This window comes from Aedes albopictus, chromosome 2, assembly GCF_035046485.1.
Source record: "Aedes albopictus strain Foshan chromosome 2, AalbF5, whole genome shotgun sequence".
Classification (NCBI taxonomy): Eukaryota; Metazoa; Arthropoda; class Insecta; order Diptera; family Culicidae; genus Aedes; species Aedes albopictus.
Genome location: NC_085137.1, coordinates 356,008,823 through 356,026,052, shown reverse-complemented (window position 1 = coordinate 356,026,052; position 17,230 = coordinate 356,008,823). Strand labels below are relative to the sequence as shown.

General features: G+C 47.7%; 3 protein-coding genes across 10 annotated transcripts in view; all 3 read right to left on the bottom strand.

Annotated features, from left to right (window-relative positions):
* Positions 1–17,230, bottom strand: part of LOC115263279 (serine-rich adhesin for platelets) — a 552,542-nt gene that overhangs the window by 151,605 nt on the left and 383,707 nt on the right. The window lies entirely within an intron of this gene.
* On the bottom strand, positions 1,534–4,960 carry LOC134288313 (uncharacterized). Its single transcript, XM_062852793.1, has 2 exons — positions 3,286–4,960; positions 1,534–3,026 (listed from the first exon to the last, which is right to left on the bottom strand). Exons 1-2 carry the CDS (start codon positions 3,333–3,335, stop codon positions 1,907–1,909), a joined length of 1,170 nt encoding a protein of 389 aa, XP_062708777.1. The 5' UTR covers positions 3,336–4,960; the 3' UTR covers positions 1,534–1,906.
* On the bottom strand, positions 14,628–16,472 carry LOC134287233 (basic proline-rich protein-like; the record flags this gene model as incomplete). Its single annotated transcript, XM_062848909.1, has 1 exon — positions 14,628–16,472. A coding segment is annotated over one exon (1,845 nt), but the record flags the coding sequence as incomplete, so codon positions are not given.

Genomic DNA, 17,230 nt, shown 5'->3' with positions numbered 1-17,230 from the left:
AAAATTACTTCTCCCTCTCCCCTACATCTCCCCCCAACATACAAAGTCAGCATGATTAAGGAATTACCTCAAACATTCCTGGACGCATCTATGAAAAGAAGAAGCTAATTTTGCCTTTTTTCATATTGTTGCAAAGTTCAGTTAAAGCAGTGATTTATACCTCTTTTGGGGCTGTATGATTTATGAACAGCTAACGTTTGACGTTTGTTCTTTTCCAGAGGCAGCTAAGAAAACGAGTATTTGAGCAATTTCAAATGAAAATGAATGCCTGAAAAGGTTGGCCAGAATTACACCTTGGGTTAGACCACGTAAGGTGCTTAATGCGAAACTGGAAGCATTTCCTCGCTTTTTGTTTTTTGATTTTTTTATTAAATAACGAAGCAACATTTTCAAAATCGGTTTTCGTGCACATGTAGAGTTTGGATCAAGGTATCTTCTGATTTTTTTTTGTAGTGGAAAATGTTTTTCGTTTTTGCAGAAACCATTTTTGAACAAAATTTCACAAAAAAATGGTTTCTGCAAAAATGGTTAACATTTTCCACCTCAAAACAATTCAGAAGACACCTTGATCCATACTCTACATGTGCATGAAAACCGACTTTGAAAATATTGCTTCGTTATTTAATAAAAAAATCTAAAACCGAAAAAATGAGAAAATGCTTCCAGTTTTGCCTTAAGTGGCAAAAATGTGTTTGTAAAATGTGATATAGTGTGCCGTTTTCAAAAAGTACGCTTGATTTATTCGATTGATTAAAAAAAGAACAAGGGGGGGATGGTTTAGACTCAGGTAAAATATTATCCTCTGGGCGTTCCATTCCGGGAAGCTAAGCCCAGTTCCTTGGGTTAGGGGGTCGGTAGGACCTGCGAGCCAATCGTAAAACAACAAGCACCGAAAAATCAACAAGAGAAGAATGCGAAACGACACCAACCATGACAAGGGACTTTCGATTGGGAATTCGGTACGTGGAACTGGAAATCTCTTAACCTCATCGGGAGCACCTGCATACTAGTCGATAAACAGAAGAACCGCGGGTTCGGCATCGTAGCGCTGCAAGAGCTGTGTTGGACAGGATCTATGGTGCAAACAATTATACCATCTACCAGATTTGCGGCTAAATACGCGATTTGGAAACAGTTTTCATCATGATGGGTGAGGCGCGTGATTGGTTGTTAGCAGGCTTGTCCGCACTCAGCGCATGAAAATTCTGCTCTTTTGATTTACGCCACCAAAACCATCGTATTTATCCAATCTTCCTATTTTACCTGATAGAAGGATGTTTGAATATCCTAAATGTCATTTTGAACTGTCAAAAAATCGCACCGCAGTGCCGCACTGAGCATACAAAGAGAAATTCACTGGGGTGAATTCACCCGGGTGAAATTCTCTTTGCGCGCACAGTGTGGCATTGCGGTGCGATTTTTTGACAGTTCGAAATGACATTTAGGATATTCAAACATCCTTCTATCAGGTAAAATAGGAAGATTGGATAAATACGATGGTTTTGGTGGTGTAAATCAAAAGAGCAAAATTTTTTTTTTTTTTTTTTTTAACTAGTTCATTTATTTGGGGCTCAATCGCGTTTAACGCTTTGCGGAGCCAAAACTCATTTTTTGTATTTTATGTACAAATATGATTCTTATTCAACATAGTTAGTACGGGATGGAGCCAGGATACTCGTGGCAGCTCGAGATTAGTGGGTCACATATGCTTTTAGGATGGGCGTGGTAAGGACTGGGGGTAAGGGTTCTCTGAAGCTCATCCGGAAGGTATATCGTAATGGCGTGTTCGTTGTCTTCATAGTGATTCAGCACCAGATTGTAGCGGGCTTTTCGTCTGCCGGATGGCCAGGAACAACACAAAGACGAAAACAGAGAAAAAAAAACTGGGGGAGAAAACACAAGAGAATTAAACCTTTATACAAGACAAACGAAGAAAGTCGTAAATGCATAGCATATAAGTGACATCGCGAGTGCCCAGCACATCTCTCACAAGAACAAAGGGTTGTCTACCTCGGGCCTCAAGGGTATCCAAAAGTAGTGCTCTGGAGGCGTCATTATCCGGGCATTGCCAAACTACGTGGTCGATGTCATCATAACCGGAACCGCACTTAGTACAAACATTGCTCAACGCGAGGTTAATCCTGTGTAAATGCGCATCTAGCGAGTAATGGTTGGACATAAGCCTTGACATTACGCGAATGAAATTTCGACTTATATCCAAACCATGCCACCACGCTCGCAAGGAAACATTAGGAATAATGGAATGTAACCACCGTCCCAGCTGGCCATCTCGCCAATCATTTTGCCAACTTTGAAGAGAACTCTGGCGAACAAAATGGAAAAATTCATCATGTGAAATTCTTCTATCATAGAACTCACCTTCCTGAGCGCCCACCTTTGCGAGAGAGTCCGCCTTCTCATTGCCATAAATTGAGCAATGCGAGGGGACCCATACAAAGGTAATCTTGTATGATCTTTCGACCAGTGTACCCATCTGCTCCCTTATTTTTGTAAGAAAGTAAGATGGATGTTTTACAGGTTTCATCGACCGGAGTGCCTCAATAGAACTAAGGCTATCCGAGAAGATGAAGAAATGGTCTACGGGCATGTTGGAAATCATCCCCAAAGCGAAGTTGATTGCTGCCAGCTCAGCAACATAAACCGAGCAAGGTTCCTGAAGTTTGCGGAAGGCGGTGGAATTTTCGTTGAAGACACCGAAACCAGTGGATCCATTTATGCGAGATCCATCAGTAAAGATTCTCTTACAGGAATTGACATGTTGGTACTTTTCGTTAAAAATGCGAGGAATAGATATACATCGAAGTTGATCTGGAATTCCATGAATAGCTTGTTTCATGGACAGATCGTATTTAACAGAGGAACTGTCATTGGTGAAGTGTACACGAGGTGGATTATAACCTGGGAGGCTTATGTCAGATGACATGTAGAAAAGATAGATTCTCATAAATTTTGACTGAGTATTCAGAGTGAGCATTTCTTCGAAGTTTTCAATCACAAGTGTGTTGCTCACTCCACACTTGATAAGTAACCTTAGTGAGAGCTCCCAGAATCGGTTCTGGAGAGGTTTCACCCCTGCCAGGACCTCTAGGCTCGCATTATGCGTTGAGTGCATGCAGCCGAGGGCAATACGCAGACAACGATATTGAATTCGTTCCAACTTTAATAGGTGGCAGTTTGCTGCTGAGTGGAAACAGAAAGAGCCATATTCAATAACAGAGAGAATAGTCGTTTTGTAAAGTTTTATGAGGTCCTCCGGGTGAGCACCCCACCATGTTCCGGTAATTGTGCGTAGAAAATTGATCCTTTGTTGACATTTTTGCACCAAATACTTGATTTGGGTACCCCAAGTGCCTTTTGAATCAAACCAGACCCCAAGGTATTTCGAAGTCAAAGATTGGTCGATTTCTATTCCCAAAAGATTGAGTTTCAGTTGGGCTGGGTTCCGCTTTCTAGAAAACACAACCAATTGAGTTTTTTGCGGAGAAAACTCGATCCCTAAATTTCTTGCCCAAATGGAAAGATTGTTTAAAGAATTTTGCAATGGTCTTTGCAACATTTCTGCATGTGGGCCTTTGAGAGAAACCACAGCATCATCTGCAAGTTGTCTTAGCGTGCATTGTCCTTCCAGACAGCTATCAATGTCTTTCACGTAGAAATTATAAAGCAAGGGACTTAAACATGAGCCTTGGGGTAGGCCCATGTAGCTAATTCTGGAAGTTGTCAGTTGTCCGAGATTGAAGCTCATATGTTTTTCTGACAACAAATTATACAAGAAATTGTTTAAAAGTCCGGGTAGTCCACTATTGTGCAGTTTTTCTGACAATATTTCTATGGAAACTGAATCAAAAGCGCCCTTAATATCCAAGAAAACTGAAGCCAATTGCTCCTTTTCCGCAAAGGCCAGTTGAATATCTGTTGAAAGCAACGCTAGACAATCGTTTGTTCCTTTGCCCTTGCGGAACCCGAATTGTGTATTTGAAAGCAAGTTATTCGATTCAACCCAATGGTCAAGTCGCGATAGGATCATTTTTTCCAACAATTTCCTTAAACATGATAACATAGCAATTGGGCGGTATGAATTATGATCAGACGCTGGTTTACCAGGCTTTTGAATAGCTATTACTTTGACCTGTCTCCATTCATGCGGAACGATGTTGTTCTCCATGAATGAATTGAACAGGTCTAGTAATCGTCTTTTTGCGATATCTGGGAGATTCTTAAGAAGATTGAACTTTATCATATCGCGTCCCGGAGAAGAATTGTTTGATGAAAGAAGAGCTATAGAAAATTCCAGCATTGAGAATGGTCTGTCCAGAGAACCGTCTCTTGAGATTGATTCCCAAGAAATCGGTGGTGCTGGGACTGAGTCTGGGCAGACTTTTTTCGCGAAGCTGAATATCCAACGATTGGAGTATTCGTCACTCTCATTAGAAGATGAGCGGTTTCGCATGTTGCGAGCCACTCTCCAAAGCGTTGTCATCGAAGTTTCTCTTGAGAGACCCTCAATGAAGTGTCGCCAATAACTACGCTTTTTCGCTTTTAGCAAGTTCCTCAGTTGTCTTTCAAGCTTTGCGTACTCTTGAAAAAGATCCGAGGTGCCATGCCTACGAAAAGCTTTGAAGGCATCAGATTTTTTAAGATACAATTGAGTGCAATCATCATCCCAGCCAAGTGTGGCTGGTCTTCTTTTGAAGGTTGCACCTGGAACGCGTCGTTTTTGTGATTCTAATGCACTTCTGTAAATCAGTTCAGACAGGAATCGATACTCATCCAAAGGTGGGAGAGGATTGGATGATTCAACCCCAAAAGATACCGCTTCTGCATACTTTTGCCAATCGATATTCCTAGTGAGGTCAAAAGGAACCTGAATTGGCTCGTCTGACCTTTCGCAATTATGTTTTATGGTGGTTATAATGGGCAAGTGATCACTACCATGAGGATCTTCAATCACCTTCCACGAGCAATCGAATGATAGTGAACTTGATCCCAAAGAAAGGTCAAGCCGACTTTCTTTACCGTCGGATGCAATGCGTGTCACTTCACCTGTATTCAAAACGTTCAAAGTGAAATCGTCGCACAAATCATAGAAAATAGCCGCTCTGCGATCGTCATAAGGCTCGCCCCACCCAGTACCATGTGAATTCATATCACCCAGAATTAAAACTGGATGTGATAGTGCAGAAACTGCATTCCAAAGATGACGGCGGTTAATTGAAATACCTGGAGGAATGTAAACGGAAGCTACGCAAAGATCTTTACCCTTTACGTTTATTTGGCAAGCGACAATTTCTATGCCAGGATGAGTCGGGATTGGAATTTTATAAAATGAGTAACATTTTTTGATCCCCAAGAGTACTCCCCCGTAATGGTCATCTCTATCCTGGCGAATTATGTTGAAATCGTGGAAGTTGAGTTCATCTTCAGAAGAGAGCCATGTTTCACAAAGTGCAAATATATCACAATCTGAGTTGTGAATCAAAAACTTAAACAAGTCTAATTTAGGTTTTAAACTATGACAGTTCCACTGTAGCACAGTGATCATATCTTGCACCTCACTTGATGAATTAGCCATCGAAAGATATGAGCGAAGCAAGGAGGGGCCATGATTGTGTCAAATTCCGAAGATATTCTTCTACTGTTGGGATAAAAATATCAATAATGCCTCGAAGTGTGTCCGGAAGGCCGATGGCATCATATAAGCGATCCACAAGAACCCTGAAAGTTAGCAGTCCTCTTTTGGGTTTGGGAGGTTTAGTTGAAGTTCGAGGAGCTTTTGTAGCCTTTTTCTTGCTACTTTGTCGAATGCTTTTTTTTGAAGTATATTTAACAGTCGGAGGCGGATTCACTGGGTCTTTACTGCAGCATGGAACTGAGTAATCAGGGGCCTGTTTGTTCGGAGTTTTTAAATTTACTCCGCTTCCTTTTGTATTAGGCAAACTTTTGAGGGAAGATTTCAAAAAGACCTTTCGGCGCAATCCCGGGGAAGATGATGACTTCCTTTTTCCAGGTGCGTGTACCTCCGAAGAAGATCCACCCTCATCAGTTTCGTCATCGTCCTGATCATCAGAAGACAACTCGTGAAAGGGATTTTCAACTGGGACAGCTGATTCAGACACGGATTCTGGTGTTTTAAAAGATTTCACCATCTCCGCATATGTCTGTTTGGAGCGCCTTATGATAGAGCGACTCTCATTTTTAATGCGTCTTTTATAGGCCGGGTAATCTTGCAAGTCATGTGGATCTCCGCCACAGTAGCTACACTTTTCAGCTTCCTGTGTGCAAGAGTCCTCTAAATGAGCCTGGTTGCATTTGCCACAACGGGGCTTGTTGTCGCAAAAGCTATCACTGTGACCAAACTGCTTGCATTTGGTACAATTGAATACCTTCGGCCTAAAAAGACGCACTGGGTAAAAAGCACCATCAATGACTACAAATTCTGGGAGGACGGAACCTGGGAAAGTCACTCGAAAAAACGCTGATGGCGAGTACACTTTATTACTCCCTTCAATGGAAGCCTTAGACAGCCGCTTACAATCTAGGATTGCCACATCGGGGATAGATCTATTCTTAAAGCGTCCGAATCCGCTCTTGATGTCCTCGCACGTCAGCATTTCGTCGAGGATCTTCCCCTCCACCTCTACTTCTCGTGCCGGCACATAGATCGTATATTCACAGCTAAACGCTTCGTGCTGAGCAATTTCATTTGCTGCTTTGTAACTAGGTGCAGTTACACGCAGCTTGGTCTGTTTCACTTGGTGAATAACAGTCCCAGGATACTTACGCGTCAGATCTCGAGAGATTGAGAGTACATTCAACGGTTTGTTTTTGCGCCGGAAATAGACAACCCAAGGCCCAGGCGAAGATGGTTGGTAAAATCGCGTTCGAGCAATAATATCTTTGGGAGGCATTTCGCCTCCTCCATTCGATTCATCCATGCGGGAGTAACCTCTACCGCAGATATGCCAATAAGATGAAGAAAAACAAAATAAAACAAGAAGAAGAAAAAACGGTGTTTATTAACGTTTACCCTGTATGGGTCGAAAAAAAACTTTTGTCCGTCAACGATTTTTTTTGCACACCCTAATGGCTAACGAGTCAAAATTCACATCGGGAGAGAGACAGAAGTGGAGCAAAAAAAAAACGACCTTCGAAATAACACTAGAGAAGCGATGACAATTGAATGCGAAGTAGGTAGAAAATAATAATACAAATGTGCTACTTAGCCATATACTGCAGCCGATGCTGGGCCGTAGGTAGCAAGCAAACGTCTGCCGCTTTGTTGGTGTCGGCCGTTTACAATCAATCACCGATGACGCTGATGGTGATTTTTTCGGATGGTGGTACGATACCTGGTGGATCTTGTCCACCCGGTTCGCTCCCTTCGAGGGCGCTATTCCACCTTAGCACTTTATATTGCACACGCGAAAACTTATATATGCGATCAAAAACCCACGCGGGCGGTGGGGCAAAAAGATCTAAATACAACTGCAATTAATTAGTGCCGTGTGGAGAGATCGGGATCCTGTCAACCGACTCGTTGAAGCGCACAACAAGGAATGAGAGCAAAATTTTCATGCGCTGAGTGCGGACAAGCCTGGTTGTTAGCCGATAGTCGGAAAAATGTGCAGGTTGCTGATCAATGGCCGATTCTTCAACTTCAGCATACACTCCAGAAGCATTGATGATGACAAGGACACATTCTACGCTCAGCCAGAACGAGAGTACGACCGCTGTCCAAACCACGACGTCAAGATCATCATAGGAGACCTTATCGTTCAAGTAGTCCAGGAGCCAGACTCATCGATTTTTTTTTATTCTTAACCACTTAACCTATTTTACAGCTCTTTTTGTCCACTAGGGCACTACGTGAGCGATTCCAATTGGCGGCTGCACTTACACTTTGTACAGCACCTATTATATTCTTATTCTACTATAGCGAACTGGTTTGCCTTTGCGCTGCATTCACTTTTCTACCCTGTCCTTGGTTGAATGATGAGCACAATGATGGAATGATGTGTGGCTGTTGTTCCTTTTCCAGTCCGATTGGGGGTCGTCCATTATGGGCTGCCGTTCGCCGATATCCAATTATCCGGGTCCGTTTGAGCTATGAGAGCTCAGAAGAGGGTCAAGTGCCAGCTGCTCTCGGGGGGAAGAGCAACTGACGAAGTGCCGGGGCTGGGATCGAACTCATGACCATCCGCTTATGAAGCGAACGTGTAGCCACTGCGCCACAGGCCCCAGCCTCATCGATTTTGCCGCCTCCAAAAATATGGCCATACGTAGTGCCTTTTTCCGACACAGTCCGCTTATCACTACACCCGAAGATCACCACAGCAGACGGAATTGCTTATCGACCACGTTCTGATTAATGGACGACACTTCTACGACATTATCAGCTACAGGTTCCATCGTGGCGCCAAGATCGACTCCGACCACTACCTGGTGATGGTCAAACTATCCCCAAAACTCTCCGTCATCAACAGTGTACGGTACCGACGACCGCTGCGGTGCATCCAAGAGCGAATAAAACAACCGGGTATCGTCTCAGCATACACGAAGAATCTCCAGAGGACTGCTGGAGTACAGTGAGAGTAGCCATTAACGACGCAGTCGAGAGCACCATCATGTACGTAGAAAGAAGTCGAAGGAACGAATTGTTCATCGAGAAGTGCAGAACGATTTTGAATAATGCTGCAGCAAGGAGCCCGACAAACGTAAAATGGTACAAACAGAAACGGAAACAACAGATCCACTTCTATCGGGAGAAAAGCGCCGCCTGGAAGAAGCGGAGTGCGAAGAAACTGGAAGTTGTGCCAGAAGCTCAACGCATCCCACATCGGCTACGTGCGCTAGCTGAAATATGCATGAGTCTTCGAAGTATTATTTCAATAAGCTCTTTAATGGCGTGAAGAACGTAAGTACGGAAGACCACGGCAACGAAGGAAACGGATACGTTAGTGCAGCAGAGGAAGGAAATAAGCTACCTCCCACCCTGAGGGAACTTACGGATGCCATTCACCAGCTCAAAATCAACAAAGCAGCTGGTATCGCAGCTGAACTCTTCTAGATGTACCCAGAAAAGTTGTGCACCAGTCTGCATTAATTGATAGTTAAGATCTGGGAAACCGAACAGCTATCGGAGGAGTGGAAGAAAGGGGTTATCTGCTCCATTGACAAGTCAGGTGACCATCTGAAATACTTCAGAGCCATCACCATTTTGAATGCTGCTCACAAAGTGCTATAAAGCCGGTTTCTTCGACGGCCGGTCGACAACGGATCAGATCTTCACCGTGAATACCAGATCCGAACGCATCACCAGTGCATCCACTTCAAGGCCGATACCAGAGAATCGACCGCACAGACCTATGAAAAAACGGCTTCCCTGAGAAGCTGACTAGACTGATACAAGCAACGCTGGACGGTGTGCAAAACTGAGTAAGAGTTTCAGGTGAACTATGCAGATAATTCGAATTTCTCCGGGGATTGCGGCAAGGTGACGAACTCGATGCCTACTCTTCAATATTGGTCTGGAAGGTGTAATGCGACAAGCAGGGCTCAACAGCCGGGGAACGAGTTTCACAAAATCCGGTCAATTTGTGGGCTTTGCGGCCGACATGGACATTATTGCCAGAATATTTAGAGCTTTGGCAGAACTGTACATGCACCTTGAGGCGAACCAACCAAGGGTTGAAAACCTCTAAAGACAATAATAATAATAATGTACATGCACCTGAAACGCGAAGCAGCAAAGGTCGGACTGTTGGTGAATGCCTCAAAAACATAGTACATGCTGGTAGGTGGAACCGAACACGACCGGGTCCGTCTGGGTAGTAATGTTACGATAAGTAGACGGGGTTACCGGAAGACGGGAGCCAAAGCCGGAAGGATACGGTGGACAGAGCACGTTGCAAGAAGCCGAACAACAACCCTGCAAAGCTGATGTTTGATACTGATCCGGTTGGCACAAGAAGGCGTGGAGCGCAGAGAGCACGATTAGTGGACCAGGTGGAGCATGACCTGGCGAGCATTAGGCTCGACCGAAGATGGAGAGCGGCAGCTACAAACCGAGTATTGTGGCGTTACTATTGTTGATTATCTCTTGTCTTAAATGTGATGTAGAACAAATAAATGTATGTTTGTATGTATGACGATTATTGTCACTAATGTGCATAAATACGACGAGTAGAAAACACAGTACTATCAAACGCAATAAACAATCTCAGATATTATGCATCTCTTTCGTTTAGCATACAACATGATTCCATTCGCCTATGTAACCCTCAATGCATATTGAGTGTTCTCGTTTTGGGCAAAAGAAGATGCTCCGGCCCAATCAATTACAACCGCACATGGATTTGACTCTGCCGCCAGAAACAACGTGAATCACACTCATCATACCGTCGTAGTACATCGCAGTGTGGTTCATACAGTCAGTGAACAAAACCGCTTTTGAGGAAAGCCTGAATGAGACGTGGTGGGGGATCTAATTCGACAAGTGATTTGTGGCCCCAGCCAGGCCAACGACGCAAAGAGGAACGCAAAGGTTCTTCTTGATTCATTATTGGGTTGGTCGATTCTCAATACGAGCTCAAACGGTGGTGGTGGTGATGGCGGGCACGCTGAACTTGAAATCTAAATCAACGGCCACGGGCATATCCAATTATTCCAATCATCTGTGGTCAATGTCTCTATGGTGGAGTTCGTATATGGGTAGAAGCGGAAGCGAGCTAAATGCTCGACTGGCTGCATACGTGATTGTGGATTAGACTGGTTTGCTAGCAATGATTAAATCAATTATGGGATAAATGTTCAGAATAGGTGGTTTGCTCCCACTTTCTAGTTATCGACGATTTGCTTTATTAAACATCAAAACAAAAGTTTACATTTCATTGAATGTTAAGGGCCATGCTCAATTTGTGTATGCATCTTAATGTTGATTGAACACATAGTATGTCGAATTTTTGAACCTGTCTAAATCCAGATCGGCCAGTTCTCCAGCCCAGTCAGTCTAGCAGCAGCGGTGAAAAAGACAATTGGCAAGTGAAACAATTTCTGAGAGGTCTGCCTGTTGGTTGAAAGTTCACCATGGCATACCGCCGTGCGTAGCGTTGCGAATGCCTGAACTTTGAGCAGAACGGACCAAATGGACGGGTGGTTCAACCAGGGAATTTGTTCCTTCAGGCAGTTGGGCAGTTGTGTTCTTGAAACGGTGCATTGCTTGCTGCCATTGGAAATGCTTGGTTGGAACGCCAAATTAGCATGACTGGAATTAGGGAGGGCTGCACAGAGCTTGACCTCATAGTTCGGGGTAGTTAATTTGAGCTGAATTTGATACACTCAGAATTGAAATGATTGTGCTTTCTGGTTCATAGATCATTTGTTCTAATGGTCCGTTTGGGTAAATTTGTATGCTTTGTTTTGCGTGAGTGCCTTTTTACAACCATGTTAGTTTAAGCTTCTGTTGTGATTTTTTTTAGCTTGATATCATACTCAAATTGTTTAAAACAGCTTATTTTATACAAATCTCAGCTTTAAAAAAATGGATGTAATATTCTCCAGACCCTACAGATTTTGTTACTTCGGCAAAAACAGAACAAATCGATTAGTCAAAAACTCATAACATAAAACCAAAACCAAAATTATTATGCAAAACACCAAACGATAGACTAGAACAACCCCTCCAGAAGTAGTGCTTCATCAACTAAGAGTGGATGCACCCTCATTCGCACCCCTGACCAAAAGTACGCCATCGAAAAATTTATGACCCACATAAACGAATGGGCTTGCAAATTGCCGGCGCTGGATAGAATCAGTGCTCTATCGTTTCTCCGTTGTGGCAAATGGTCGATGGCTCATTGACGATGGCAAAGATTCATGTCTTTCTCTGGTTCGGTCCTCTACTGACCTGTTTCCGATAGTAGGTATGTAGTAAGAACGAGTTGTGGTGGGCGATCTTCTGGGTGCCAGCCCGTTCATGCATTCGCATCCCAACAAATAGCTGCAACGTGCTCGCTTTCAGATTTGGGAGGAAATCGGCCTTCAAATGAAGGTAAAAACATGCGCTCCTTCCAAAAAGGATGCACGTGTCATTGGCCAAGCAGAGAGACGACGTCGTCGTTTTCATTGGGGACACATTTCCAGTGTAACCTGCTAGCTGAATCAGAAACGAACCAGGAGCAAATGGTAGGCAACTGTGTACGCTCATAAAACGTTTCGCTGTCGATTAAAGTCCCCAAAAGAATCCGTGGAGAAATCCCAGGATAAATACCTAGGGAAATCCCAGGAGAAATCCCCGGAGGAATCCCTGGAGGAGTCCCTGAAGGAATCCCTGGAGGAGTCCCTGAAGGAATCCCTGGAGGAGTCCCTGAAGGAATCCCTGGAGGAGTCCCTGAAGGAATCCCTGGAGGAGTCCCTGAAGGAATCCCTGGAGGAGTCCCTGAAGGAATCCCTGGAGGAGTTCCTGAAGGAATCCCTGGAGGAGTCCCTGAAGGAATCCCTGGAGGAGTCCCTGAAGGAATCCCTGGATGAGTCCCTGAAGGAATCCCTGGAGGAATCCCTGGAGGAATCCCTGGAGGAATCCCTGGAGGAATCCCTGGAGGAATCCCTGGAGGAATCCCTGGAGGAATCCCTGGAGGAATCCCTGGAGGAATCCCTGGAGGAATCCCTGGAGGAATCCCTGGAGGAATCCCTGGAGGAATCCCTGGAGGAATCCCTGGAGGAATCCCTGGAGGAATCCCTGGAGGAATCCCTGGAGGAATCCCTGGAGGAATCCCTGGAGGAATCCCTGGAGGAATCCCTGGAGGAATCCCTGGAGGAATCCCTGGAGGAATCCCTGGAGGAATCCCTGGAGGAATCCCTGGAGGAATCCCTGGAGGAATCCCTGGAGGAATCCCTGACGGAATCCCTGGAGGAATCCCTGGAGGAATCCCTGGAGGAATCCCTGGAGGAATCCCTGGAGGAATCCCTGGAGGAATCCCTGGAGGAATCCCTGGAGAAATCCCTGGAGGAATCCCTGGAGGAATCCCTGGAGGAATCCCTGGAGGAATCCCTGGAGGAATCCCTGGAGGAATCCCTGGAGGAATCCCTGGAGGAATCCCTGGAGGAATCCCTGGAGGAATCCCTGGAGGAATCCCTGGAGGAATCCCTGGAGGAATCCCTGGAGAAATCCCTGGAGGAATCCCTGGAGGAATCCCTGGAGGAATCCCTGGAGGAATCCCTGGAGGAATCCCTGGAGGAATCCCTGGAGGAATCCCTGGAGGAATCCCTGGAGGAATCCCTGGAGGAATCCCTGGAGGAATCCCTGGAGGAATCCCTGGAGGAATCCCTGGAGGAATCCCTGGAGGAATCCCTGGAGGAATCCCTGGAGGAATCCCTGGAGGAATCCCTGGAGGAATCCCTGGAGGAATCCCTGGAGGAATCCCTGGAGGAATCCCTGGAGGAATCCCTGGAGGAATCCCTGGAGGAATCCCTGGAGGAATCCCTGGAGGAATCCCTGGAGGAATCCCTGGAGGAATCCCTGGAGGAATCCCTGGAGGAATCCCTGGAGGAATCCCTGGAGGAATCCCTGGAGGAATCCCTGGAGGAATCCCTGGAGGAATCCCTGGAGGAATCCCTGGAGGAATCCCTGGAGGAATCCCTGGAGGAATCCCTGGAGGAATCCCTGGAGGAATCCCTGGAGGAATCCCTGGAGGAATCCCTGGAGGAATCCCTGGTGGAATCCCTGGAGGAATCCCTGGTGGAATCCCTGGAGAAATCCCTGGTGGAATCCCTGGAGGAATCCCTGGAGGAATCCCTGGAGGAATCCCTGGAGGAATCCCTGGAGGAATCCCTGGAGGAATCCCTGGAGGAATCCCTGGAGGAATCCCTGGAGGAATCCCTGGAGGAATCCCTGGAGGAATCCCTGGAGGAATCCCTGGAGGAATCCCTGGAGGAATCCCTGGAGGAATCCCTGGAGGAATCCCTGGAGGAATCCCTGGAGGAATCCCTGGAGGAATCCCTGGAGGAATCCCTGGAGGAATCCCTGGAGGAATCCCTGGAGGAATCCCTGGAGGAATCCCTGGAGGAATCCCTGGAGGAATCCCTGGAGGAATCCCTGGAGGAATCCCTGGAGGAATCCCTGGAGGAATCCCTGGAGGAATCCCTGGAGGAATCCCTGGAGGAATCCCTGGAGGAATCCCTGGAGGAATCCCTGGAGGAATCCCTGGAGGAATCCCTGGAGGAATCCCTGGAGGAATCCCTGGAGGAATCCCTGGAGGAATCCCTGGAGGAATCCCTGGAGGAATCCCTGGAGGAATCACTGGAGGAATCCCTGGAGGAATCCCTGGAGGAATCCCTGGAGGAATCCCTGGAGGAATCCCTGGAGGAATCCCTGGAGGAATCCCTGGAGGAATCCCTGAAGGAATACCTGGAGGAATCCCTGGAGGAATCCCTGGAGGAATCCCTGGAGGAATCCCTGGAGGAATCCCTGGAGGAATCCCTGGAGGAATCCCTGGAGGAATCCCTGGAGGAATCCCTGGAGGAATCCCTGGAGGAATCCCTGGAGGAATCCCTGGAGGAATCCTTGGAGGAATCCCCGGAGGAATCCCTGGAGGAATCCCTGGAGGAATCCCTGGAGGAATCCTTGGAGGAATCCCCGGAGGAATCCCTGGAGGAATCCCTGGTGGAATCCCTGGAGGAATCCCTGGAGAAATCCCTGGAGGAATCCCTGGAGAAATCCCTGGAGGAATCCCTGGAGGAATCCCTGGAGGAATCCCTGGAGGAATCCCTGGAGGAATCCCTGGAGGAATCCCTGGAGGAATCCCTGGAGGAATCCCTGGAGGAATCCCTGGAGGAATCCCTGGAGGAATCCCTGGAGGAATCCCTGGAGGAATCCCTGGAGGAATCCCTGGAGGAATCCCTGGAGGAATCCCTGGAGGAATCCCTGGAGGAATCCCTGGAGGAATCCCTGGAGGAATCCCTGGAGGAATCACTGGAGGAATCCCTGGAGGAATCCCTGGAGGAATCCCTGGAGGAATCCCTGGAGGAATCCCTGGAGGAATCCCTGGAGGAATCCCTGGAGGAATCCCTGAAGGAATACCTGGAGGAATCCCTGGAGGAATCCCTGGAGGAATCCCTGGAGGAATCCCTGGAGGAATCCCTGGAGGAATCCCTGGAGGAATCCCTGGAGGAATCCCTGGAGGAATCCCTGGAGGAATCCCTGGAGGAATCCCTGGAGGAATCCCTGGAGGAATCCCTGGAGGAATCCTTGGAGGAATCCCCGGAGGAATCCCTGGAGGAATCCCTGGAGGAATCCCTGGAGGAATCCTTGGAGGAATCCCCGGAGGAATCCCTGGAGGAATCCCTGGTGGAATCCCTGGAGGAATCCCTGGAGAAATCCCTGGAGGAATCCCTGGAGGAATCCCTGGAGGAATCCCTGGAGGAATCCCTGGAGGAATCCCTGGAGGAATCCCTGGAGGAATCCCTGGAGGAATCCCTGGAGGAATCCCTGGAGGAATCCCTGGAGGAATCCCTGGAGGAATCCCTGGAGGAATCCCTGGAGGAATCCCTGGAGGAATCCCTGGAGAAATCCCTGGAGGAATCCCTGGAGGAATCCCTGGAGGAATCCCTGGAGGAATCCCTGGAGGAATCCCTGGAGGAATCCCTGGAGGAATCCCTGGAGGAATCCCTGGAGGAATCCCTGGAGGAATCCCTGGAGGAATCCCTGGAGGAATCCCTGGAGGAATCCCTGGAGGAATCCCTGGAGGAATCCCTGGAGGAATCCCTGGAGGAATCCCTGGAGGAATCCCTGGAGGAATCCCTGGAGGAATCCCTGGAGGAATCCCTGGAGGAATCCCTGGAGGAATCCCTGGAGGAATCCCTGGAGGAATCCCTGGAGGAATCCCTGGAGGAATCCCTGGAGGAATCCCTGGAGGAATCCCTGGAGGAATCCCTGGAGGAATCCCTGGAGGAATCCCTGGAGGAATCCCTGGAGGAATCCCTGGAGGAATCCCTGGAGGAATCCCTGGAGGAATCCCTGGAGGAATCCCTGGAGGAATCCCTGGAGGAATCCCTGGAGGAATCCCTGGAGGAATCCCTGGAGGAATCCCTGGAGGAATCCCTGGAGGAATCCCTGGAGGAATCCCTGGAGGAATCCCTGGAGGAATCCCTGGAGGAATCCCTGGAGGAATCCCTGGAGGAATCCCTGGAGGAATCCCTGGAGGAATCCCTGGAGGAATCCCTGGAGGAATCCCTGGAGGAATCCCTGGTGGAATCCCTGGAGGAATCCCTGGTGGAATCCCTGGAGGAATCCCTGGTGGAATCCCTGGAGGAATCCCTGGTGGAATCCCTGGAGGAATCCCTGGAGGAATCCCTGGAGGAATCCCTGGAGGAATCCCTGGAGGAATCCCTGGAGGAATCCCTGGAGGAATCCCTGGAGGAATCCCTGGAGGAATCCCTGGAGGAATCCCTGGAGGAATCCCTGGAGGAATCCCTGGAGGAATCCCTGGAGGAATCCCTGGAGGAATCCCTGGAGGAATCCCTGGAGGAATCCCTGGAGGAATCCCTGGAGGAATCCCTAGAGGAATCCCTGGAGGAATCCCTGGAGGAATCCCTGGAGGAATCCCTGGAGGAATCCCTGGAGGAATCCCTGGAGGAATCCCTGGAGGAATCCCTGGAGGAATCCCTGGAGGAATCCCTGGAGGAATCCCTGGAGGAATCCCTGGAGGAATCCCTGGAGGAATCCCTGGAGGAATCCCTGGAGGAATCCCTGGAGGAATCCCTGGAGGAATCCCTGGAGGAATCCCTGGAGGAATCCCTGGAGGAATCCCTGGAGGAATCCCTGGAGGAATCCCTGGAAGAATCCCTGGAGGAATCCCTGGAAGAATCTCTGCAGAATTCCCTGGAGGAATCTCTGCAGGATTCCCTGGAGGAATGCCTGCAGGATTCCCTGGAGGAATGCCTGCAGGATTCCCTGGAGGAATGCCTGCAGGATTCCCTGGAGGAATGCCTGCAGGATTCCCTGGAGGAATGCCTGCAGGATTCCCTGGAGGAATGCCTGCAGGATTCCCTGGAGGAATGCCTGCAGGATTCCCTGGAGGAATGCCTGCAGGATTCCCTGGAGGAATGCCTGCAGGATTCCCTGGAGGAATGCCTGCAGGATTCCCTGGAGGAATGGCTGCAGGATTCCCTGGAGGAATGCCTGCAGGATTCCCTGGAGGAATGCCTGAAGGAT